Source organism: Oreochromis aureus, linkage group 13 (genome assembly GCF_013358895.1).
Source record: "Oreochromis aureus strain Israel breed Guangdong linkage group 13, ZZ_aureus, whole genome shotgun sequence".
Classification (NCBI taxonomy): domain Eukaryota; kingdom Metazoa; phylum Chordata; class Actinopteri; order Cichliformes; family Cichlidae; genus Oreochromis; species Oreochromis aureus.
The window spans coordinates 18059783-18085743 of record NC_052954.1 but is presented as its reverse complement, the minus strand read 5'-3'; the positions used below and the strand labels follow the sequence as shown (position 1 = coordinate 18085743).

At 39.3% G+C, this 25961-nt stretch overlaps 3 protein-coding genes across 3 annotated transcripts; 1 reads left to right on the top strand and 2 right to left on the bottom strand.

Moving 5' to 3' along the window:
- Nucleotides 1-1280: 1280 nt before the first annotated feature.
- On the bottom strand, nt 1281-6123 carry zgc:110319 (uncharacterized protein LOC796111 homolog). The gene is made up of 8 exons (XM_031735160.2): nt 5836-6123; nt 5317-5417; nt 5099-5234; nt 3460-3526; nt 3264-3375; nt 3117-3180; nt 2738-2912; nt 1281-1841 (listed from the first exon to the last, which is right to left on the bottom strand). Exons 1-8 carry the CDS (start codon nt 5898-5900, stop codon nt 1746-1748), a joined length of 816 nt encoding a protein of 271 aa, XP_031591020.2. The 5' UTR covers nt 5901-6123; the 3' UTR covers nt 1281-1745.
- A 1275-nt stretch (nt 6124-7398) lies between these two features.
- On the top strand, nt 7399-13264 carry si:dkey-228d14.5 (uncharacterized protein LOC796266 homolog). The gene is made up of 7 exons (XM_031735161.2): nt 7399-7695; nt 8405-8452; nt 8545-8610; nt 8703-8770; nt 8861-8991; nt 9528-9705; nt 10944-13264. The coding sequence occupies exons 1-7, from the start codon at nt 7631-7633 to the stop codon at nt 11135-11137; spliced, it is 750 nt and encodes a 249-aa protein (XP_031591021.1). The 5' UTR covers nt 7399-7630; the 3' UTR covers nt 11138-13264.
- Nucleotides 12920-22527, bottom strand: eif4e1c (eukaryotic translation initiation factor 4E family member 1c). Its single transcript, XM_031735162.2, has 7 exons — nt 22387-22527; nt 20993-21078; nt 14997-15092; nt 14726-14789; nt 14503-14616; nt 14239-14378; nt 12920-14121 (listed from the first exon to the last, which is right to left on the bottom strand). Exons 1-7 carry the CDS (start codon nt 22402-22404, stop codon nt 14007-14009), a joined length of 633 nt encoding a protein of 210 aa, XP_031591022.1. The 5' UTR covers nt 22405-22527; the 3' UTR covers nt 12920-14006.
- Nucleotides 22528-25961: the final 3434 nt, after the last annotated feature.

Sequence of the window (25961 nt, the reverse complement as noted above, 5' to 3'; positions counted from 1 at the left end):
CACTCAGCTCCATTTTCACTCCTCCTCCTATGTGAATGTCCAAATCATGTAAGCCTTGCTTCTCTACGTTTTTCTCCAGACAGCTGTCTCTGAAACTCTACTCATCAGGTCAATTCCAGTGAAAATCTCGGCATCTTCAGGTCTAGCACCTCTAGCTAGACCTGACCTCCTACCGCTCTGCTACCATTTTCAAACAAGCTGCATGTCTGACTTAAGCACTTAAATACTATGAAGCTACTTTCAGTGCCTCCCTTATTCACGAGGACTCACTGAGGCAGGTGGCTTCACTTTTGATCTAGTACATTTTTACACTGGATATTCTTCCTGACACATTGCTTGTATCTAGTAGCATTGATGTAACTTAATATTGACCATGAACACCACAAATGCACCAATCCTTGAAATAGGAAAATCAGCCTTAGTTGCCCATGATTTAGGATGATTCAATCCCTAAAATGCATCTTAAGGATGGAAGAATGAGAAGGATTATTGGAAGAGACATACTCAAATGGCATAGCACAAGGGGACCACGACTGTTTAAAGAACTTCTCCTTTTTTATTCCTACATTTATTAGTTATTTAAGGTGATCAAACTTTTTGAAAAAGATCAAATATCTTTTCACGTTTGTGCCACGTTGTGAAAAGGATTACAAGCTGCCTGTTACAATATATAAATTTTACAGTGGTTGAGAGAGGCAGGGTAGAGTGGGTGCAAAGGGTGTCAGGGACCTCCAAAATTTAACGGCAAGTATTTCGTACTGTGGCTTCATAAACTCTAAGGAATCTGGCTCAGGCTACAATAAAAAGATGGATGCTTTTTTTCACATTCAAGCTCTATTATCTATAAACCATTCACTAAATGGGCTGCTTTAAGGATTATATGACTTGTAATAGGAGCTGTAAATGAAATATCCACCCCCACTTGTAAAACTTTGGTTTCTAAGGCTTCAAAATATATTTTAAATACACTGCCCCAAATGTACTGGGGATTTCAAGCATCTATCATTCTGTGTTAACTTGAGCTACACTCCAGAGGGTCTATATTCACAGTGATAATTCAAGAGATTTACCATGGAAAATGTGAAGGACTTAACTCGAGTAGTTTTGTCAATATTGGAATATTTAATATTTTTTACAAATCTGTCTTCCTCCCTCATGTTGCATTAAAACACTTTGCTTTGGTGCACGTGTGGACGATGTTATACAAAAGCTTCCTTTCCTAACTGAGTAGCTTTTTCTTCTAGGACATAACACCAGCGAATTAAAGGTCACAATAAACATCAGATTTCAAATAGTGAACTTTAATGTAATGAAGTAATTACATTGGACCACATAAATTCAGGATACATATAAACTGTTATCCTACCTCAGTATCTTTGTATTTCATGTACAGATTACCGTACTGGCAGATTCTTTGTCATTCGTTATGCGGCAGCAGCCGGTGGATCATTTTATCAAAACATCCCTCTAAACAGTCTTAACCGATGCCACGCACGTTCAAAATATACAGTATTTATAATAAATAAAAACACACCATTTACAGGGTTCTGCTTACACAGAAAAACATGACTGAACCTTCTGTAAACAGACATACAGTTAATGACCTCTACCTGGCAACTGGGTGAATACAGTATGTACAGAACTCTTAACAGTATACAGTATAGTAGGTAATTTTCTGTTCCTCAGTATTATGATTTAGAACAGTAATGTGTGGAAATACTACAGTGCTGCGTATATAACAAGGTTTATGACTGTGTCGGCTGGGGAACTTTCTCGTCTTGCAATTTGCGCTCCACTTCTGAGAAAACCTTTGCACTGATTTCATCCACTTCATCTTCCACCTGGAAAAAATGAGAATGTACAAATTATTTTTATATAAAAGTGATATTTTTATGATATATATTTTTTTTTAAATCTAACAAAGCTTTCAACTGAGCTTTGGAAAACCCATCAGCTGTAAAATGATTACTTCCTGCTGAATATTGTGTGGGCCCCACCTTGTACGGCAAGAGGAGCTCTGAAGGTGTATAGCAAATGAGTGCGTGTAAAAGTAACATCCACATGGACCCAGGGTTTCCCTAAAATATTTCCTAATCACAATTCCTCTGCTAGCTTGCCTTCTTCATATAGTGCATCCTGGTGGCATCAAGCCTGACCTAAAGGAAAACACGACTCATCAAACCACGCCACGCTCTTCTCTTGGTTCCATGATCGATTTCTGATCTTCACGTGTCCTCTGTAGGCAAATGTGTATGTAGATCAACACAGACGCTCTATCTGGTCTGTGGATACTGTACACAGCCCACATGCAACAAGCTGCATTACTCTGTGTATACCAAACACCCTTCTTTAATAGCCAGCACTAACATTTCAGTATTTATGCTCCAGTAGCTTTCAATGGGAAACAAACAAATTAACATTTAAAATAATGAGACCAGCAAAGGCTTAAACTAGTTTTCTACTTTTGAAAGAAAAATAGGAGAAATAAAAAACAGCTCATTTCTAAAGGGACACACTAACAATCATTTTGAACAAATGAATAATGCAAAACCACTCTAGAAGAGTCCAAGACTAAAAATATGAAGCAGAAATTGTCTTAACAAGTCCACTTTAAAGTGACAGCAGAATTTTCTGTATGTGATGACTTATTTATCCAAACAAGAGTTTCTCAAACTTGATATCAGAAGAGTTTACACAAAAACACAAGTTATCCCAGAACGTCTCTGCTGATAATCACCTGTTCCACTTTGTCCACTTCAGGGATATAAAACTGCATCATGTTCTGGATGCCATTTTTCAGTGTGACTGTAGAACTGGGACACCCTGTGCAGGAACCAACCAGCTTCAGCTTGACTACTCCGTTCTCAAAACCCTTAAAGATGACATCACCTCCATCCTCCTGCACTGTAGGTCTTGTGATTAAGAACGACCGTATCAATCGGTACAGAACAGGACAGAGAAACAGAGAGATTAAGACCGTTATCTCGGCACAACTATCTCTTAGAACAATAATAACATCTTTTTTGTGAATGTGAGTCAAGCAGTGGGGTAAATACTTTCTGAAGTGCAACTGTGGTTTACTTAAGCAGCTCTCAACAGTACTGAGAAATCTCTACCTGATTCTGGTGTCCAGAAGCTCCTTTATGATAGACACAATATCATCATCATCTTCAGAATGACCTACAGTAAAGGGAAATGTAAAACATGTAAATATTTACACAATTTCAAGTCAAAACTTTCATGTTTTCACACTGTACACTCACTGCTTTCATGGTGCACTGCTCCTATTGTTATCGGCTCACCACTCTCAAAGAACTTAGCAATGGCCTCCAGAGCGTGACGCTTAATGTCTGTCCACTCAACATCCTCGTCTGTCTGATAGGAAAACAAACATCTCATGTATTATATGATTAGACTATAACTACAAAGACAAACTGTAAGAGGACATTAAATACTTACTTTAGTGACAGTAATGAAGTCGGGGCCAAAGAACACACTCTGTACTCCTTCAATTTCAAAGAGGTCTCTGAGAGAAACACATTATCATGTTCAGTAAGAAATAAAAAACATATCATGAAACAATGAAGTCCTTTTGGTCTGTTTTGTGATTACAAATCAGACTCAGGATAAGACTAAATGTGCTAAGGAAGCCAGTGTCTCTCCTCGTGAATCCACTGAGGACCAAGATGTTATTTTCAGGACCTACATCTGTCACATCAGCTGCACATATTATTCAGCCAAGCAACCCCATCATGATCAGAACTGAAAACACCATAAGCATAAAAGCAAAAGAGATATCCTCACACTCAAACCTATGACACATAGGATATTCTTTTTTTAATAACATGACATGAATGCATTGAAATTGTAAATGTACAGCCTCTCATTTTTCCATATTTCGTATCCACCTGCAAGCAGGCACTTAATAAGAATAACATAATCACTCATGATCGCTTTAATTGGTTCGCCTGTGCAACTGTTCATTATGAAATTATCTAAACATCCAATCACATAGCAGTAACTGCAGTTATTTTAGCATATTCACACAGTTAAGATGAGCTGCTGAAGTTCTATCCAAGCATCAGAATGATGCCATTGAACATCATGACTTTGAATGTGGCATGGTTGCCTGTGCAGGACGAGTTGGTTTAAATATTTCAGCAACTGTTTATCTCACGGGTCTCAAACTCAAATGAGCTGTGGGCCACTGCTGGCACTGTCATCTCATTGGAGGGCCACCTTAGTGTTCAAGTAGTATAAAAAACAAACAAACAAACAACAAATATTTCCTAAAATGTAGTCGTTTGTTTTGTTTTTTTAAATTTCAAATATTGTATAACAAACGTGAAATCAATTTTTTTCCCACTCACTCTTAACTGAAGGCTTTCATTGAACAACCAAATAAACACTCTCTTTCTGGCCAGACACGTGGCAGCACTCCTGATATAATTTCGTTTGTATTTAATAAAATAAATTTGCAGACGTAAGTGTACTCATTAGTTTTTGACTGCTAGTGAATACGGTTTTCTCTCACTGAACTAACACAGCCAATCCCTCAACGTGTTTGTACTGTGACGTGGGCCGTGAGTTTGCAACCTCTGGTTTATCTGCTGGGATTTTCCTGCACAACCGTGTCTTTTGTTTATAAAGAATGGTCCCAAAAAAACAGAGAGAGAGAAAATAGCCAGTGAGTGACAGACTGCTTAAAGCTGACAGGAAGGCTACACTGGCTCAAACCTGCCCTGCAGGAAACTAAAAAAAAGCTAAACTAATAAACTAAACTACCAAAAAAAAAATGGATCTGAAGAGTCTTGATTTGTGTGACATTCAGATAGTGGGTCAGAATTTAGTGTAAACAACATGAAACCATAGATCCATCCTGCCTTATATTAACGGTTCAAGTTGTTCGTGGTATAATTTTGTGGGAGATATTTTCTTGAAACACTCCGGAGGTCTAACCTAGTACTAGCACGGTGTACCTTATGAAGTAAGCATACAGTATAATTCTTCTTGTTTTAGTGCTAGCCCAAATCTGCTTACACGTGCCTCCCAAGGCTTCAAATGTGTTTGAAGTACAACACTAACTCTGGCACACAACCTGGCTAAAGAAGAACATCCAGCCGAGCTTGGAGAAGGAAAGTCAAGCGTTCCGCTTCCCAGGACGGGTTTACCGGGAAGAAACTTCAGGCTCCTGGGGTTCGGTGTATCTTGAGTCTGGATGGACAGGTGTCTTACTGTAAGACATTATATAACCATCAGCTCAGGAAATAACATAATGCAGTGAACGTATGTAAGGTTTTCAAATGAATTTCTCACTTGAGAATTGTGTAGCTCCTATCCCGAGGTGAGGCTGGACTCTTCTGAAGCTCTGGGTGGTGGACAGTGAGTGGTGTGAACTTCTGGTCTGCTGTGGAAACCTTAAAGCACAAAGACCACATTACACCTTATATCCCCTCAACTCATTCATTTATTGAGGCACAATTTAAAACGGGTGTCGTTGTTATGCATGGAATAACCTTTTCACTAACAGTGAAGTTTTACTATCCAAACTAGCTAGCAACCGTGTGCCAGCAACCACGTGATTTTCACAGTGAAAACTACCAAACTAAATAACACTAAACTACTTTCTTCCACAGCTCCAACCACACCTAGGTGGATGGAGTTAGCCTGGAGACAAAGCTTTGCCCCATGTATTTTGCTAGCTAGCTATGTAGCTGGCTAAAGGCTAATTTCTGTCTCAAACGCAGAGAGTGTCGCAATACTGGGTTATGCTTTACACAGACTCATCATATAGGTATTACAGTGCGATGCATCAACGCTGGGGATATTTCAAACCTAAAGTGAGCCGTATTTCTTGTCCGTAAAAGCTGCTGAAGACCCCATCTCATGCGCGCCGCCATTTTTTTTGTTTTGAAAACGAGGACCCCAGGCGGCAGACAGACGGACAGCACACTGTGCTGCCACGTCTTTTCTCTTTGGCACCTCCACGTCCTAAAGCTTCTCTGTTGTGAGTCTTTCGGCTACACAAGCTCTCAAAAATGTGGTGATGTTCTCCCCAAACCCCGATCCTCTCCTGAAAGAGTATTGCGTTTCCCATACTTCACCGTGTAATTGAGTTGAAACAACGTGACTAAGAACACAGATTACAGCTATAAATTAAAATCAATCTTTTCTCCGAAGAGATGAGTGAATATTTCTCCTTTGAAGATTTACATTATTCCGAAATATAAAAGAAAAATCTGCTTCTGACACTGGTTTTTCATTTTTCCTGTGATCAAGTGTATTTCCACAGGTGCAGCAATTTACTGAAGCGTGCAAACACACGTAGAAACACTTTAAAGGAGACAAAAGGTAATCTGTACAATTCTAACTAGCTTGAAAATCAGTATTTACTATGATTACCTTTATTCTTCAACACAGCCTGAAGACTCTCGGCCTGCTTACTTGTCATCTCTTTAAGTAGTCTTTAGAAATAGCTGTCTAGAACTCTTGAAGCACATTTAAAGCTCTTCATTGGACGCCAGCTGCCGTTTCTTCTGTTCTCTGCCTGTTTTTCCCCGTTCCCTGTGTAGATGATCCCTTAATGCTTCAGTAATGTTTAGCCAAGTCAAGTCAAGTGGCTTTATTGTCATTTCAACCATGTGCAGTGGTACAGTGCACATGGTTGATCAAAATCTGATTGGCTGGATCAAAAGCTGATGGCATTTCTCTGTTTTGACAAGTTTTCCGACACCACTGGGTGAAATTTAGCTGCAAATCATGACAGAGCACCCACTGTGTTTAACAGACAGCTGTAAACGCTCACTGCTGTTCCTCTTTCCTGACCTCTTCCGTACATATTGGATTCATCAGTCCAGACCTTTTACCACTTTCTTGTGTAATTTGGCACACCTCAGCCCAATGTTGAGGTTGTTCAAGTACTTTATGTGGGGAATGTAGAAAACAAATATTTAATATTTGACTCCATGTTATGTAGTATAAAACAGACTACAGCACACACACACACACGTACAGTACAACTACCTGAAATTCATATTTATTGACTGTACTGGGTGTACTTAGCCACCCTCCATCACTACCCGACAGGAAAAACAAGAAGCATTCCAAGCTTGTCTAATGTAATAATCCTACCAGCCCTTTATTGTATTATTTTCCTGGAAAAGTCTCATAATTCAAATCTGTGCACAACTCCAAACATTTACTGTTTGAGTTGATATTTAATTCGTGTCAAACAGAGCAGTAGCTGGCTTCACAAGGACTATAGAAGGGAGACCGTTTTAAACAAAACAAATAATGTGACAAGAAGACCAACCCTGTGTTTCATAATATTTGTTGTAACACAGCAAGGTGGTGCCCTGAAGGAGTGGCAGAGACAGTCTGCCTTAAAAGGGAGGTAGTCCTCTGGATGGAGGAAGACTAAACTAACTACAGCAGTGCAAACGTCTGCTCCTAGGACTTGAAGTACAGTTAGGATTTTTTAGGCTTTTTTGTTCTAGCACTGATTGTATATATAATGCTGACTGCATGAGGCCTCTATAAACCCCCCAAAGAGGCTTGACATTGAGATTTTTAAGACAGCTGGACTTCTGGAATCTGTCTCTTTGTTGCTTCTCGTCATCATCATCCAGACATGGGGTTCTGGATTATTTTCCCCATCTGTCTTTCCCTGGTGTCCTTCATTGGAACGTGGAGTGTGTAAGTCTACTACAGATTCACTTTTTTCTTTTTTGACATTTACACTGTCATAAAGCCGTGGGAACGTGTTTAAACATGTAATTTTTAATCAGTCATAACAATGCTCGTTCTATTTGAAACTAGTAAATAGAGTTTATTCATATCTAAACGTTTTCCCCGATAACGTCACACCACGTACTTGATAATCAAGCTTAGTACATGAACTGCATTTTCCTGCCACTTTCAGAAATCTGGGTTTCTGAAATGCTGATAACATTTGGCCATGAAGAGGAAGTAAAGAAAATGGCATCATATTATTTTCACTGCTTTTCACAATCTTTTATTGTACTGTTTTATCTGCACATCGTCTGTGGAAACAGTCGTCGACGTCAGAGCAGCTTCTAAATGTAAAGGCACGCGAGAACTCACCTGCTTTGGAGTTTGAAAATATGTGACCCGGCTAGTTCTGTTTGCAGGGTGTGAACTGTGTCTGTCACTGTGTTCAGAAAAGAAAATATTGTTGAACTTGTTGACTTTAATGACTGAGTCACACTAAACCGAAAATGTGCTTGGCATTGATGCTCACATGCTGTGACACTTCCTTCATTCCACCTCGTTATCCATGCAGTGAACAATAAAGTGCTATTCTCTTTATTCATGGAAAAGCAGGCAGATTCTGATTTGATGTTTGCAGATTTTTAACAGTTTTTCTTTTGTTTTATATTTCCAGATACGGGCTAGCCTTCTCCAACAATCATGTGTGCGCCCTCACTGACTGGTGACTTTTTAAATCATCCTCATTTTGTTTTAAATATGACCCAGTGTTTATTTAATGATGCAGCCTCTAAAATGGCAAAACCTTGTTCGCAGGGGTAACGGCAACTACTGCAGGGTGAATTATACTGATGCTGGATGCTGCTGGGTTCCTACAATAAGGTAAAAGAAGACTAAATGCACCCGTTCATTTTTCTTCTTCCTTGGAATGAAATATTAAGACAGAATAAAACAAACTAAATATGTTATTTCAGCTCAAGTGGAACATATCCACCAGAAAATTCACTTTTTACAGCCACAATCAATGCCGGATCCTTCATGTGTGAGTTTATCTGCTAAATGCCTAAACCATTTTACACACATATATATGTATGAGGGATGTGTGTCACACCAGCTGCGATCTCTTCTTTAGTTTTGCTGTTCTGCATATTCCACCATGCCCATATTATGGAGAGGCACTCGAGTCAGTCCATGATGAGCAAATTTGCACTGGTCTTCGGTGTGATTGCAGCCATGGGGGCATTCGCAGCCGGAAACTGCAACGTAAGTTCTGCACGTCATACTGCGGCGATGTTTCTGCAGGGTTAAATTGTTTCAGATCTAAATGACAATTTCTGTTTGCACTTGTGCTAAAACAGCAAATAAAGGTGGGTACTTTGTAGCTTTAGGCCAGCTGTAATGAGAGCCCAAGCATACTAAAGTGCCATTTATGCTTGGGTTATAGTGTTTTTTTAGTGTGTTAAAAGGCAAATATGACACTGTGCTGTGTGATCTGTAGCTTTGTACTGCACTTACATGTAGTGACAAAACTATTCTAGAAAAATCAGTTAGTGAAGCAGGAATGAAAGGGAACCAGTTATCATTTAAACAAAGGGTTTAAGGACATTTACCACCCAAATACTTGGAAAGTGTTTTAAATCATAAACCTGTTAGGCGACATCGCATTTTTCACTGCACACTGCCTGATAGTTCTCACTCACACGGCAACACCTTTCGCAGTCTTCATACAATCTTAGTCTTGATTTAAACAGCCTGCTATTCTTCTAACTGCTGGATTTGATGCTGAATGTCCTCCACAGCCATTTCACGTGTCACTCCTTCACTACCTCGGGGCTGCCATCAGTTTCATGTGCGTGTGCTTCTACACGTGTATCCTCACCGTGCTGACACGGAAGTGTGCGCTCTCTGGATATGAAAAGGTTCTCTACCCGCTGCGAATCAGCTCCACTGTGATTCAAGTAATTGTGACCATCATCTGTATCCTTTCACAAATCATGGAGCCAACTTTTTTTTATTTTGTTTTTTTATTGTTGTTCTTTCTTAAGCCATACCATCGACCTTGTGGCTGGTTAAGCACGCAGGTTAATAGTAAACTTTTGATGGGTTAATTTGGTGTTCCTTTAAACAAGAGATTTCAGCAGCTAGCTCTAGAACTAATGCATGAATTATAACACACTGGGACATATTTGGATCCGGTCAGCTCCTGTGTTTACCAAGTGGGACCGGCCACAGAAGTCCACATGGCAGAAGCAGATACACATTAATGGCCTTTTTTAGTGAATTATTAACCATAGCTTTCCTTTTCCTTCTAGCTTCACATTTGTCCTCAGCCTTGTAGATCTATGGGATCAGCTGCAGTGAAACATAAGACACCCCATTTAACATTTAGCAGTGATTCGGTGATTGGGGTGGCTGTAGCTCAGGTAGAGCAGGTAGAGCGGGTCATCAACTGATCAAAAGGTTAGTGATTCAAAACCTGGCTGCTCCAGCCTGCATGCCAAATACCCTTGGGCAAGATACTAAGCCCAAGTTACCCTCTAATGCATCCATGGGAGTATGAATCTGTGTGAATGTTAGCTACAAGGCATTTAAGCATGGAAAAAAAGGTGCTTGTGTGAATGAGGCATGTTGCATAAAGCTCTTTGAGTGCTCTGGGAGAGTAGAAGAACAGGATTTAAGATCAGGAATACAGAATCTATTGACTCTGCAGTATTTTATAACTTACTTTTATGAGTATCTTTTACGTATGGTTAGTTGCTGATATCAGTCTGCAGTAATTGGGGAAGTTATTCTTTCTTTTTTTTATGCAACCACATTTATGAAGTTCACAGCTGTGCTGTTAAAATGTATCCATGTGGGAACAATATCCAAAGACGAATGGTTACTGAATGTAACTTCAGTTCTATGAGTAAAGGTCAAATGGGTCTCATTGTTGGTTGCAAAGTGTGGCTAGATTGTTGAGCAGATTCAAGCTGTGGTTGCCGTGACTACGTGCTAACTCTGCCCCTGATGTATGCACACTGCTGGCCCATGCAGCTGATTCATGCTCATCCAATAAGGGTGTGTTTAATCACAATTTCGCCCATATTAATGATAGAAACACAGTTTTGCCTCATATAGCTCTGTTCTTTTGTCAAAGAAATGTTTAAGCTCTGTGTCCTCCTTAGTTTTAACCATCAGTAGACCAGTGAGACCCTTAACCCAGAAACCTTCAGATACTGTCTTGTTCATTCAGAGCGAGTACTTCTACATCCACCTGTCTGCAGTTTTTGAGTGGATGCTGAGTATGAACCTGGAGCTGTTTGAGCTCAGCTACGCCGTGGAATTTTTCTTCTTCTCGTCATATATGCTCTCAAATCTGTTGAACAAACGAGAGGAGGAAAAGCCTTTGATGATGACGATGTCCTGATATAAGGCTGCCAGGATCCAGCGGAAAGATGCAGAAAGCGAGGATGGATTAAGTAGGACATCTGTTACTACAGTGGCTGGATCATGGCTAGAGGACCAATAGTGTTTTGTTTTGGTTTTTTCCTAGTCTTTTCTTGGAAGGATTTCTTTCTTCTGTCTTCTTTACTAATTTTTTTTTTCATATTTATTGAACCAAACCAACTTCTACAGCAAACGAACAAACATACCAGCTGGATTGTATCTCATGCAGATGCCCCGTCTACAGAACAGTTTACAAGAGGTGTTTTTTGTGCAATCATTTTTGTAAGAATTTCTTATTAGACATATAAAAAATGAAAAATTTGTGGAAAAAAAAATCTCACAGATCAGTTTTGTGTTAGGTGACAGCTCTTGCATAACCCTTTAAGTATTACTTTAACACGAGGAAGTCATGCCACTGTGCTGATAAACATATCTGCGTTTGGAGCTAAAAGGGTGGAGGACTTTTATTTACACCCTTTTAAACAAAGTCTCCATGACGCTATAAGATCCTGTTTGACTGGATGATTAACCTGAACGACAGTAAAAATAATAGGCGTCATCAACCCCAGCTGGCCTAGCGATAGATCCTTGGACATTACAAGCAATCTTGGCTACATACACTTAAGGTGATGTTGTCAGTATCCTTTCCATTCCAGAGATTTTCACTGTGGTCTGTTCGATGTATTTCAGTGTATGTGTGCTTTAGATGAAAAGCCGGAGTAATGATTTATAAATTATAAAGTTAAAAAGGAAAGGAAAGAATAGTTTCATACCTCTATGTGCCCCATATTAATACAGTATTTTGAACCAGTTTGTTTGCTTCAGATTTATGCATCTGTGGCTTCTATTGTTTTATTCCACTCTTGATCAGTTGCCAGCACATAGTTGGAAAATGTAGATGTCATGCAGCACCAGTCACTCAGTTTGGTAATCTGAATAACCACCAGTCTCTCTCAGCTGGCTTGGGAACATCTGTGTGTCCTCCAGAATGAGCTGAAGGAAGTGGCCGAGGAGAGGGAGGTCTGGGCTTTTCTGCTCCCTGTGACCCAGGCACTGATGAGCATCAAAACATTTACAGGTGTATAGTTGAATTGTCACTTTTCAAAGTTTATAAAGTAGCTAAAAGGTGTAGTTTTGACATTTGTCAAAAAAAGCGCGGGACATGCCGAGAGGTATTCTGACATGATTCTATTCAAATTACAAATAAAAAAAACTGTACATTTTCTAGATTTTCACTTAAAATGTAAAGGATAAATATACTTCCAACTCTTTTGCAAAGCTGAAGTGTGTTTTTATGGCTTCATGCAGTAGTTTTGTTTTTGTATTTCTTCCAGATTCTGTCATTTTAGCTGTTCTTCAGTTTGGGTATATCTGTAGATTGTTCTACTCCACAACTTGAATCCAGCTGTGACACACACACAGCATCACTTCATACTACATTTCCCCTCTGTGTGAAACTGAAAAATAACTTTCTCAGAATATACTGCCGCTACATTTTATTTGTGGTCGTTTCCATCATTTTCAACAAAATCTGCAAAGCTCGTGAGTTTTTGGTCACTTAACTTTTCCACATGAGTGTGGCATTAAGACAGCCTGAGCTGCTTCGAACAATAGTACTTACTAAAAAGTCAGATTTTTCTTCCCAAGAGTTGGTAAATACCACAAATGGGAGTCAAAACGGAATTAAAAATCAGCTTAGTGTTTAAGAAAGCAACTTTGCCAACTTTAAAAACCTCAATAAAACGAGACAACACGCTTCTGGTTTTAATGCAAAGCACTTAAACTTTACTTGAAAGAAGGTAATATACATCCTGGAATTACAGATAATAAAGATACATTATGAGCAAAATCATTTCACAATGAATATCATCTTTCTTTCGCAACAACCAAGAGAGGAGTGCGACATTATCTACAGTTTTTGTTAGGAGAAAACAGTGAAAAGCACACCTAATTCTGTCGGCATCTTTACTGTATGGTACACTGTAAAAAATGTCATCTATATGCAGTAGTCCACATTATTAACCTCAATAACAAAAAAAAAAGAAAAAAAAAACAATTTGAAAAAACACGAGCTTCATGGTTGTTTTTCAACTAAGTAACTGCAATGCATACATTATAAATAAATGTAAAGGGAAGAGAAAAAAAAGTTGAGGAAAAAAAAAACAAAACCTACAAGCAATATCCCACAATTCCAGCATGGCTGAAACAACAAGTGGCCTTAATCCAAACCCTACACTTTGGAGTGTGACCACAGCTTTTACAAACCTTTAAGATACTGTAGATTATTTAAGCTGGTGCGTCTGAAAGCCCGGCTCATGCTCAACACTTGTGGATAAATCAAGTTAAAATTGTCCTTAAAATTTGTTCTGTGTGAGGACGAGTTGCCTGCCTTCTTTTTCCTGTGAGGTGAGAAACACTTTTTGTAAAGAGTGAGAACTCGGCATGAGAGAAACACAAGGCCCTATAGTTAAGTCTGTCTTTTTTAATTAAACAACTCAAGCCATTAAGTATTGGGGAAAAAAAGCTTGTTCTCAGCTAAGCTAGGAGAGGTCACTGATATTAATCACAGAAGTCTTCAACTCTAAAATTAAATCATCGTGTGTTCTCTTACTCATCTTACAACATCTCAAGCCGGATACCCTTCCTCCCTGTTTTTTTTTTTTCTTTTTCTTTAAACAACCGCTCTGCTGACATCTTATATTGGGAGAAGCTCCAGCTGTACACGCTATGAACAACTCTCTTAGCAATAAAAGGAAAGGACACTACAGTAGTTGACAACTCAAAAATTAATGTGGTGATGCGGATCGGTAATTGTTTAAATCTACAGCAAATTGAAATGAGGAGCTTTTTCAAACGGAGTACATGTTCTTGGTGGTGGAGCCGCTCTTACTGGACGTGTCGTCGTGCGACTGGTAGCCAATCATGGCTTTCATGGGGAGGTTGAGCCGCTCTTTGTAAAGTTGCCTGTGAAGAGATGAGATGGAAGCACTGTGAAGACTTAAGCAAGCTCCGTGTCGCCATCTAGTGGTCCATTGTAGCTCCTACTTGCGTATTATGAGCAATGTGACTTTAAAGACTCACCCTATCGTCATGATGGCGTCCCTGTTTTGGCAGTTGCTTGTCCAGATGGATATTTTGTCACCTTTAGGTCTGACGTTGACCACAGCTCCGCAGACGTCTTCACTTGCCTCGTCGAATGACTCACCGACTAAACACAACAGCTGCAAAAAACACAAACTAAAGTCAAACTTTACATATATATTTTTATACTTAAATCACAACCATCAGGGGAAGCATCCAATGGATATCACTCTACCGAGTGGTTTCAGAAAACGGCTGTCTTACCGTTTCCATCCAGTAGCGATCAAGGTCATTGTGCCTCTGTTGTTTGTTGAGAGTCATCAGCCATCGACCCCCCAGCTTGTTCCTGTCGTCCTCCCACATCGGCTTGATCCCATCCTGACACACAATGTGAAACAGCTATTAAACACTATCCATGTCTTCAAACTCTGCTGCTACTGAGTTTAAAGGAAAATGTGTAAACATTCAACAAAAACAAGAGCCTTACCTTAAATAAGCAGTAATCGCAGCCAAAGCCGAGTTTACTTGGCTGCTGTATGTGGTTGTATAATCTGGTAGAAAGATATAAAAGCAGATTCCCAACATGAGTGTGTTGGATTGTAGAACAGAACAAGCTTGTATCTGAACAATGGTCATTAAACAACAATTAATAAAGTGAAACATGCTGATCCTGATTCGTATTAACATTAAGGGACATGTTGTGCACATTAATAATAAACCATCAATAAAAAAGACTGACTTAAGCAGAGAAAACTTACGCCCAAAAATCTTCCACTGTGTCAAACTTGGAAATGAGACGCAAGTTCTCTGTCCAGCTTTTGCTCTTGTCGTTTTTGAAATACCACAGGGCCCATCTAAAAAACAAACAATAAGATAAAAATGTATTATTCATAGAATCCAGTATTCATAAATGAGGGGTAAACAGCATAGTTACACCGACTGTCTGAAAATCTCTCAAAACCATGTCTGAAAATGCAGATTACTGAACATGCATAAACTGAAAATAAAAGAAAGTGCATTATTTTGCCCCAAATTGTGATTGAGCAAACTTTGTGACTGTGAGGGGAAAACTCCCTGCTTGGTGACTTTTCCATCTTTGTGGGGATCAGAAATCAGAAATGTCATCACTTACAAATGTTCTTACAAATGTACCAACCTGGACAGATTTCCAGTCGGTCGCAGAGCCAACACAGTACGAGCTTTTCCGATGTCAGAAGGTAAGCGGGGTAAGGCCTGGCTAATACTTGGATGGGAGACTGCTGATGGGAATACCAGGTGCTGAGAGCCCAATTACAGCCTGAGTAAGTCTGCCTCTCTCTTGTTTTTCTACAGTTACATTTTTGTATTTTAGCCTGTTTTGCATCCTGTGTCAGAAACTAAGTAATTTCTCTGTAGAAAGACATTTGGCAGCATGGTATGTGATTTTGAAACCACTATACAGCGCTGCAGTCCACACACCTTATGTTTTCCTTTAGTGACTTTGGACCTTTTTTTCACTTTGCCGATCTTTGCTAATAGTAAAGTGAAGCATTCTTGCAAAACACTTTTGAGGGTTCCTACTTGTATAACAGCAGCTGGGCTCAGCGTAGGGTATTTGGTACTTTACATTTTCTTTTTTAAATAAAACTCTTGAGCAATAAAACTCTAGCAATCAATTCTTGAGGTCAGTACAGGCATATAAAATGTTTTGCATCCCTTTTAATCTCCTAAAAGCTTGATGCTGTACCATCAGTGTTAAAAATCAAAAAGAAGGACTCAAAGTCTATTTTATGTTGCCACTGCATGAAACGTTTAACCTAATAGCAGGCGTACACACTGTTTCACAGAAGAACACAACAGCTAGTAACAAAAGCATGAATGTCAATGCAAAAAACAAGAGAAAGCCATCAACAGCACTACAAATGCACTCTTTGTTTACAGTGGCTGCTGTAATTCTTTTATGTATTACCAAGGGGCAGTGGGTGGGAGGCTAGCAGGCAGGGTTGAGGGCAGTGAGAGGACATCAGCTGAACCCTGTGCCCCCCTCCACTTACAACTCTAACAACCCCACCCATGTGCCATAAACACAAATGAAGCAAATGGACTGAACAGAGCTAAATGAGAGGATGAAAGTGTATTTGTTTAATGCGAACATCATACAGCACATACTGAGACCAGACTGCTCACAGCCGTGATTCTTCTGGGGAACCCAGAACAGTCACAAGCTAAGACAACATGCCTAGTAATGGCATGTAGACAGCAAGTCAAGCCAGCTCTGGTCTTCACGTGTACTTTAAAATCCAGGTAACATGTTTCTCAGACATGGGTGGTGGACTGGATTGACAAACAGTTAAGGCCTTTGTGGCGAACCATGACTCTGGTTTTGAAGAGAGTCAACAAACACAGATAAAGACAGCAGCTCAGTGAGGCATGCAACTATACAGGGAGTGCAGAATTATTAGGCAAATGAGTATTTTGTCCACATCATCCTTTTCATGCATGTTGTCTTACTCCAAGCTGTACAGGCTCGAAAGCCTACTGCCAATTAAGCATATTAGGTGATGTGCATCTCTGTAATGAGAAGGGGTGTGGTCTAATGACATCAACACCCTATATCAGGTGTGCATAATTATTAGGCAACTTCCTTTCCTTTGGCAAAATGGGTCAAAAGAAGGACTTGACAGGCTCAGAAAAGTCAAAAATAGTGAGATATCTTGCAGAGGGATGCAGCAGTCTTAAAATTGCAAAGCTTCTGAAGCGTGATCATCGAACAATCAAGCGTTTCATTCAAAATAGTCAACAGGGTCGCAAGAAGCGTGTGGAAAACCAAGGCGCAAAATAACTGCCCATGAACTGAGAAAAGTCAAGCGTGCAGCTGCCAAGATGCCACTTGCCACCAGTTTGGCCATATTTCAGAGCTGCAACATCACTGGAGTGCCCAAAAGCACAAGGTGTGCAATACTCAGAGACATGGCCAAGGTAAGAAAGGCTGAAAGACGCGACCACCACTGAACAAGACACACAAGCTGAAACGTCAAGACTGGGCCAAGAAATATCTCAAGACTGATTTTTCTAAGGTTTTATGGACTGATGAAATGAGAGTGAGTCTTGATGGGCCAGATGGATGGGCCTGTGGCTGGATTGGTAAAGGGCAGAGAGCTCCAGTCCAACTCAGACGCCAGCAAGGTGGAGGTGGAGTACTGGTTTGGGCTGGTATCATCAAAGATGAGCTTGTGGGGCCTTTTCGGGTTGAGGATGGAGTCAAGCTCAACTCCCAGTCCTACTGCCAGTTTCTGGAAGACACCTTCTTCAAGCAGTGGTACAGGAAGAAGTCTGCATCCTTCAAGAAAAACATGATTTTCATGCAGGACAATGCTCCATCACACGCGCGTCCAAGTACTCCACAGCGTGGCTGGCAAGAAAGGGTATAAAAGAAGAAAAACTAATGACATGGCCTCCTTGTTCACCTGATCTGAACCCCATTGAGAACCTGTGGTCCATCATCAAATGTGAGATTTACAAGGAGGGAAAACGGTACACCTCTCTGAACAGTGTCTGGGAGGCTGTGGTTGCTGCTGCACGCAATGTTGATGGTGAACAGATCAAAACACTGACAGAATCCATGGATGGCAGGCTTTTGAGTGTCCTTGCAAAGAAAGGTGGCTATATTGGTCGCTGATTTGTTTTGGTTTTGTTTTGAATGTCAGAAATGTATATTTGTGAATGTGGAGATGTTATATTGGTTTCACTGGTAAAATAAATAATTGAAATGGGTATATATTTGTTTTTGTTAAGTTGCCTAATAATTATGCACAGTAATAGTCACCTGCACACACAGATATCCCCCTAAAATAGCTAAAACTAAAAACAAACTAAAAACTACTTCCAAAAACATTCAGCTTTGATATTAATGAGTTTTTTGGGTTCATTGAGAACATGGTTGTTGTTCAATAATAAAATTATTCCTCAAAAATACAACTTGCCTAATAATTCTGCACTCCCTATATTAGGGCAGTCTTGCTAATGTCTTAGGAGAGTTAAAAGACATTAAAGTTTACAAAGCAGGTAGTTTAAGCTTTTCATCACGAGAGATAAAATGATCATTTCAGGCCAATGCAGCCAAACGAATCCTTCTTAGCTCTAAGACAGCAAACCTTAAGAGGACTGATTAATTCACTACTGTGACATCACCCTCTGACACACACAGTAATATTTGATTTGTTCAGCTGTGAACTAATCAGCGTGCTCCGGTCTTCTGAATGTGTGTCAAGTAAATAAGAACGAGCCGCAGCAGCGCTAGAGAAACAGTGTCATCCCAGTTTTTAATAGTTCAGCTGCCAAACACAGACAAGTTGTTGTGGTTCTGACTTTAAAAATACCAAGGTCGTTAATTTAAAAATAAAGAGTCCATGGGCAGACGGGCATAAACTATTCATTTCACTTTCAGCTACAGTAAACTGTATATTAAATAATTTTCCAAAGCAGAAGCTGAATACGTTCTTCCTACTTTCCAGCAGCTGCTGGTTTCGCTTAATGACGGTGCCATATGAAAATTGTGCTGCATGACTTTGAAACTTGAAAGTGATCATCATGTCAACTTATGTAACAGCTGAGTAACGGATCTGTGCCGTCTGTTCAAATCCATCTCTGGACTCACCTTCACAGACGGCAGCAAGATCCAAACTCTTGACAAAAATCAAGAGAAAACCTTCATAAGCAATTATTATTATTTTTATTTTTAAATCTATGAAAGCTGATATTAAAGTGAATCTCTTAAGGATGGTAATAAAGTATCAGGGACTAATAATTAAATTAGATGGCACAGATATAAAACACCAAATATGATGCACTGTTATTCATTAAAATTATCTATCATTATTCCACCTTGAAGAGATGTTGAACGGGATCCTTCTGCTAATTATTCATTTATTATTATTTAGTGGCTCTGCATGATTCACTGTTAAAACTAAACCGTACTTACTTACTCTGAACCTCTGTGGAATCCTCAGATTATTCTTTTTTTTTTTTTTTTTTTTAAACAAGTCATTTCAGGCCCTCTCAATTTAGTAGCAGTAAATATTTATAACAGAAAACAGCAAAAATCAGCAAGTACAATGAGACATACTGTAGATAAGAGGTCACTTATCTTCCCTTACTTAAAAACCCCGACCTCACTCTGAGTGCTCCAACCATTGATGCTAAAACTGAAATAACAAATATCCAAAGCAGCTTGATCATTTATTAAGGAACCAATCACAGCTTCGGCCGGTGAGACAGTTACAGCACATATCTATGATAAATATTTAACCACAAATTCCAAATAATTCAACAGTCCTCTACTTCCTTACAGTGAAGCCAGAGAGAAGTGACAACGCCTAGCCCTCAAAACGAGAAGTCTCCAACCAAACCTGTCAAAATGGAAAACAAACCCCCCACGTCAATATGTTTAAATAAAACCAGGATGAAAGCAGCAGAGATGGACAGCCTTGACCTCTGAGGCTGAGCTGAACAAGCAGAATGACCTAGAAGTGACTTGCCAAGAGAACCATTCAGCATTTCCAAACCGACTGTACAATGCTCCTGAATAGCTCGTCGCCACCGCAGAACTATGATAACATTTCTAAAAGGACAATAGAAAAAACAACAACTGCAACTCTAACACAGAGGAAAAAACAAAACACAGGACTCCTCAATCTGCTCTTCTGATTTTAAACCTTAAAATAAGAAAACAAACAGAAACTGCAAATATGAACCTGATGAAAATAAACTGAGTATTTATCCTTACTATGATGCTCAAATTGTAACTGCTTGAAAACAGGTTTACTGTCCACTCATCCATAATTTTCCCAAGTGACTAGATGGGTCATTTGAATATCCTGTCTACGCTGTCAAAATAAGTGCTGTGATGAGTTTCTAATTTCACTTTCATCCAAGAGACCAGAGGGACAAAAAGAAAAATCAATCAGCACATGACTGTAAGTATGTTTGTGATGCCAAAGAACAAAAGTCAAAGTACAGCTCCCATCCTCAAACTAGATGAAATGCCACTTTCAACTGAATGTAAAATAACACTATTCGCATGGTGATAAATACACAACTAACCTTATTCCTAAAGGAATACTTTTTCACTTATTTCATAATGAAACAGCCATTTTGTTTCTATAGAGAAAGGTTATTGATGCTAAGCAATTAAGTAAAGCCCCACCATCTCTGTATACGTTTTCAATGAGCTCAGTTTCTGTATGTGTGTGTAAATAATGATGAAAAAAAGTCCCTCTTCCTTCTGAAAACGGTCACATAGTTGATATTTGAAAGGGTGTTAAAACATCAGTAGGCGTGAAATGTTCAATGGTGTTGTCACCTTTCCGGATGGGGTGAAATTTGGCACCCTGGTAAGCCAGAAAGTCTGATGTGATTAACATTGTAAGAGAATCTATTCTAACCCAAATCAACCCCAACGAGTTTCGTCTGTGCCCCAAACTATTTAATTAACATGACAAAGCAAACCTTAAAAACTGTTTCAGATGAGACTCCAGTCCCGGTCTCCGAGTTAACGAGACGGGTGTGTTTGATCTCACCACCACACCCACCTCTTAAGGCACAGTTTGGCTTTTCTAAATGAAAACTCCCCTGTATCTAATTTTAGAAATGCTTACACAGGCCATTTCTGATTGTTTGGCCTGAGGATTTACTGGTTGTCGCAAGAAGACTGCAGAGTACGGAAGCACAAACAGCTTTCATCCAAATCAAACCCAGAACCTGGTTTGACTCTCACCTGTTTTGCAAAGGGTGTTTGATATACTGCTCAGGATTCGCAACAACCTGACCGTCAGTCTGTTGATCTTCAGTTTCAGTTGTTTTCTGAGGAGACATGCACACGAACACATCACATATCTTCTTTGAAAAACATCCCCAGCACAAAGTCAACCACACAAATCCATTGATCACAAAGGGCAAAGAAATTTGGGGTAGTTGGGTCAGATTTATATCATAATGTTGCTAAAGTCCTGCCTTTACTTTAAAGTCAAGGTTACTTCAATATCACAAATTTCAACAAAGTAAATGATAAAAACTTTATGGACTGGTCATTGCCATATACAGTTATGGGCTTTTGTCAGGGGTAATCACACACTTAATTTCATAGTGTGTACAGTATCATAACATCACAAAGTACTGCAAGCTTGTTGTCATCATCATTATTATTATTACTACTGAGTTTCTAACTTTTACACTTTAGGGAACCTATTACATACCTTTCAAAAAAGAAAAATAAGACAATAAAAACATAAATTACCTAGACTGATCCACAAACTCACGGCATAATCTAAAACATACCAATTTAATCCCTAAATCGGGACTACTTAAAGCCCCTAATAAGAACAGTGTAACTATCTAGTCCAATGTATATATGACAAAAAGCTTACATGATCTATAAAATGCATTGTTATTACAGTGTAGCTTACATTTAAAGTAATCTACAGAAACGTAACAAAGGCATGACCTTAAGTCCCTGTGTTTTAGGGGGCCTTAATGGGGCCTTGTCCCATTATCCAATTCACAGCTGGGCTCTGCCTTATATTCTTGCATTTTTATAAAGATTCACTTAGCAACAGCAGAGTCCACCTCAACTACATTTTTAAGGATTAGACGCAGGAGCTGACGGAAAACAGTCGGCAGGGGGTTTGTACAAAGAAAATCAATAAGCTAACTTTCCAGGTAACAGTTACTAGCATTAGTTTTAGCAAATGAGCTAGGCTAGCTGCAGGCTAGATATACACGTGTCCAGACTTTCTAAAAATGCACCATTAATATAACATCACGGGTGTTTAAAGGTATTGGCAGTTCATTAAAATTGTCGTAAGATATCCACTGTAATATCCGACTAGATTAAAACAATTCGTTGACTGGAGTTTGAATGAACGACGTGCAGTCAGTCACTCCCTCCCTGCCCAACAAAGTCAGGCAGTGCCTCATACATCCCCACTGCTGAGCATGCTAGCGCTAATCCACGCCAACATCTGTCAACTCAAACGCGTTAATTTGGCCTAAACGCCAGTTCGGTTTCACAGAAGCAAAGTTATGCGATGTATGTAATAGATGAATTGGAGATTTGTCCGGTCTTTACGTGCATATTAGTCGATTTTTTGTGCTATCTCTTGTCTCCCTTACCGGCTCCGATGTCGCCATCTTGACTGTAGAAGCGATCTGCCCGTTCGGCGCTCCTGCGTCACTCCAACTGTTCGCTCTGCTACGGAAGCCGCCCCAGTCCTGTTCGAGCTGAACGACCTGAATCCGAGGAGTCGTCGCAAGAGAAAGGGCGCAGGGGTTACACCCACTACCACTGAGTGGCTGCTTCTGAGGACAATAATTCAGATAAACCAATAGTTAGCTGTGGATAAACCTCCAACTAATGGTATGCATACAGGTGTATTGAAAACGGTTAAAAATATCTATCTCTGCTTTGAGTATTTTATTTTGTGGTGATTTAAAAACTTTAATACCATCTGCAATAGTTTCCAGACTTGATTTTTATTGCTTAAAATATTTAGTTTGTATTAATGTTACTACTAGTGTAGTACTTGATATGAAAAATATTTCTCATGTGAAAGACTAAACCAGCTTAAGATTAAAACCATTTAAACCAACCTTTGGGAAGCCAAAGTCCTAATAAATATATGGTTTCCCATGATTATTGTACTGAGACATTTGACCAAATTGAAATGGACTAAAATGAAAGACATTTTATGTGTTTGTATTCTTTGTATTTTCCAGTCTGGTTTCCGCAAATTGCACTCCACTGAAACCGCTTTGCTTAAAGTATCTAGTGACATTTTGATGGCAGCAGACTCTGGAGAGTACACCGTTCTGGTTCTGTTGGATCTCAGCTCTGCTTTTGATACTGTTGATCACAGCATCATGATAAATAGGCTGAAGGATTTGTTCGGGATTACTGGTGTTGTTTTGAAATGGTTTATGTCGTATCTGTCTGAGAGATCCTTTACTGTCTGTATCAATCATGTGTTCTCTGAAACGTCAGTTCTGCCTTCTGGGGTACCTCAAGGATCTGTTTTAGGTCCTATTCTCTTTTGCTGTATATACTCCTCTAGGCCAAATTATCAAACGTTACAGTAATATTTCTTATCATCTCTATGCTGATGACATTCAGTTATACTGTTCTTTCAAAGCTTCTGAGTTTTATAAATTGTCTTGTTTAAATAATTGTCTGTCAGAAATCAAACAATGGTTAAATGACAATTTCCTCCAGTTAAATGCAGATAAAACAGAAACCACCTGATCACATGCTCTCAGAAATTCAGCAGCATATCAGTTTTTAGACCCTTCATTTCAGTCAGTCTCAGAAACTTAGGTGTTATATTTGACAGTTCAATGTCTCTTGAGAAACACTCTAAACAACTTGTCCGGAACTTTTTTTATCATTTAAGAAACATTTCTAAACTCAGACTACTGGTGTCAAAGGCAGAACTTGAGATGATTATTCATGCTTTTATCTCTTCTTGTTCGGATTATTGTAACGGTCTTTTTACGTGTCTCAACAAATCAGCTCTGGATCGCCTTCAGTCTGTACAGAATGCATGGCAAGACTTTTAACTGGTACAAACAAGAGGTCTCACATTACTCCAGTTTTGGCTTCTCTTCATTGGTTGCCAGTAAATTTTAGGGTTCATTTAAAATTTTAGTTGTAACTTTTAGAGCTCTCACGGTGAAGCTCCCAGTATATCTCTGACCTGTTGAAACCTTGTGCTTCATCCCGAGCACTTAGGTCTTCAGGTCAGAGGCTACTGGTGGTCCCCGTACTAGGTTTAAAACACGTGGGGATCGGGCTTTTCAGGTACTGGCACCTAGGCTGTGGAACTCCCTGCCGTTGTCCTTACGCTGTCTAGACTCTACTGACTCCTTTAAAAAGCACCTGAAGACATTTTTATACAAACAGGCTTTTAATTAATTTTAACTTGTATGTCTGATCTTATTGTGAAGCACTTTGTGATTTTTATCTGTGAAATGTGCTATATAAATAAATTTTTTACTTACTTACTTATTCTTTTTAGTAAGTATGTAAGTAAGTTTTAATAAATAAATCCTCTCCCGTAAATTTATTTCCCAACACTGCTGAGACTGACTTTGAAAAAAACAACAACCCCCCCCAGAGTTAATTACATACCCAGAAGTCTGTATGTCCATAAAGTATAACCATAAAGTGGTGTCTAATAGCCTAAGACAACTTTAAAGCAAATAGGTTTCAGGGATTAAAGATTTGTAAAATTTATCTCATGTATTTTTTCTTGTGGCAAATTACCCTCAGCCCCCCCCTCTACTGAAACTATTATTCATGAGCCCAAAGAGAGGTTAATTTAATTACAAATTACCTCTTCATGCTGACCAGGGGAGTTTTCCCCACTTTCCCAGCTTCCATAGAGGCGAGAATGCAGTGAGACAAAGACAACACTCCAGGGGTGGATACTGATTCACCTTTACTAAAGTTCAGAATTTACAGTTTGAAACTTCAGTTAACTTACTTGTGATTGAAGCGATTTGAAAAGATAGTTAACAATTTTAAACTTGCACTCAATTTTGCACCAGATCATGCAAAATAACTGTAAATAATGTGCAAATAAGTAAAAAATCTCTTTAAGTACTTTAAGGTCTCCTGTTAGGTTTGCTGCCAAACAAAGTACAACTTTATTGTTACTGTTTACAGACAATGAAATAAACCCTAAACTACATAGCCTTACAAAAGAAGGTAAAATACAAGGGAAACTAGTAAGGAAATGTGTGTTCTTTGTTGTAATGATGCTTCTTGGCAATAAATCTTTTATCATTGGAAAGCTAGTTTATGTCCCCTTAAATGGTGCCATATATAAAGGAAAATGCATTTGTGGGTTGAGCAGAAGAGTTGAGTATGTAGCTGAAGAATCACGTTTTCTTTTATATAACATAGATGTCCTAGTGCATGTGCAACACTTACCCAGGGAACACCTTCACCAGGATGCACTTACGGAACGAATTCAAGTTTATGGAGGCAGTGTGATGGTTTGGGCAATGTACTGCTGGGAAACTTTGGGTCCTGCCATCCATGCGGGTGTTACTTTGACACGTACCACCTACCTAAGCATTGTTGCGGACCATATACGCCCTTTCATGGAAAATACTTAATCCCTGATGGCTGTGGGCATCAACAACAAGTTTGAGGTGTTGATGTGGCCTCCAAATTTCCCAGATCTCAATCTAATCAAGCATCTGTGCGATGTGCAGGACAAACAAGTCTGATTCATGGCGACGCCCCTCCTCACAACTTACGGGACTTAAAGGATCTATTGCAAACATTTTGGAGCTAGATACCACAGCATAACTTCAGGGGTCTAATGGAGTTCATGTTTCGAAGGGTCAGGGCTGTTTTGGCAGCAAAAGGGGGATCAACACAATATAAGGCTGGTGGTCATAATGGATGGCTGGGTGCATGTGTCTGATCGGTGTATATTTATATATATTATATCAATGAAACATGTTACGGTGAAGGGTTTGTCCCTATTACTTCTATATCAATCCAAGCGTTACATGTACTGGAGAGACAAATGTACTCCAGTTGACTTTGGAGTCCTGGAAAAAAAAAGTGCACTGTGTGATTAAATAGCTTGTAGAACCACCTTTAGCAGCAGTAACTCAAAACAATGTTTTCTGTATGAATCTATCAGATACAGAAAACATGGAGGACATGCCAGCAGTTT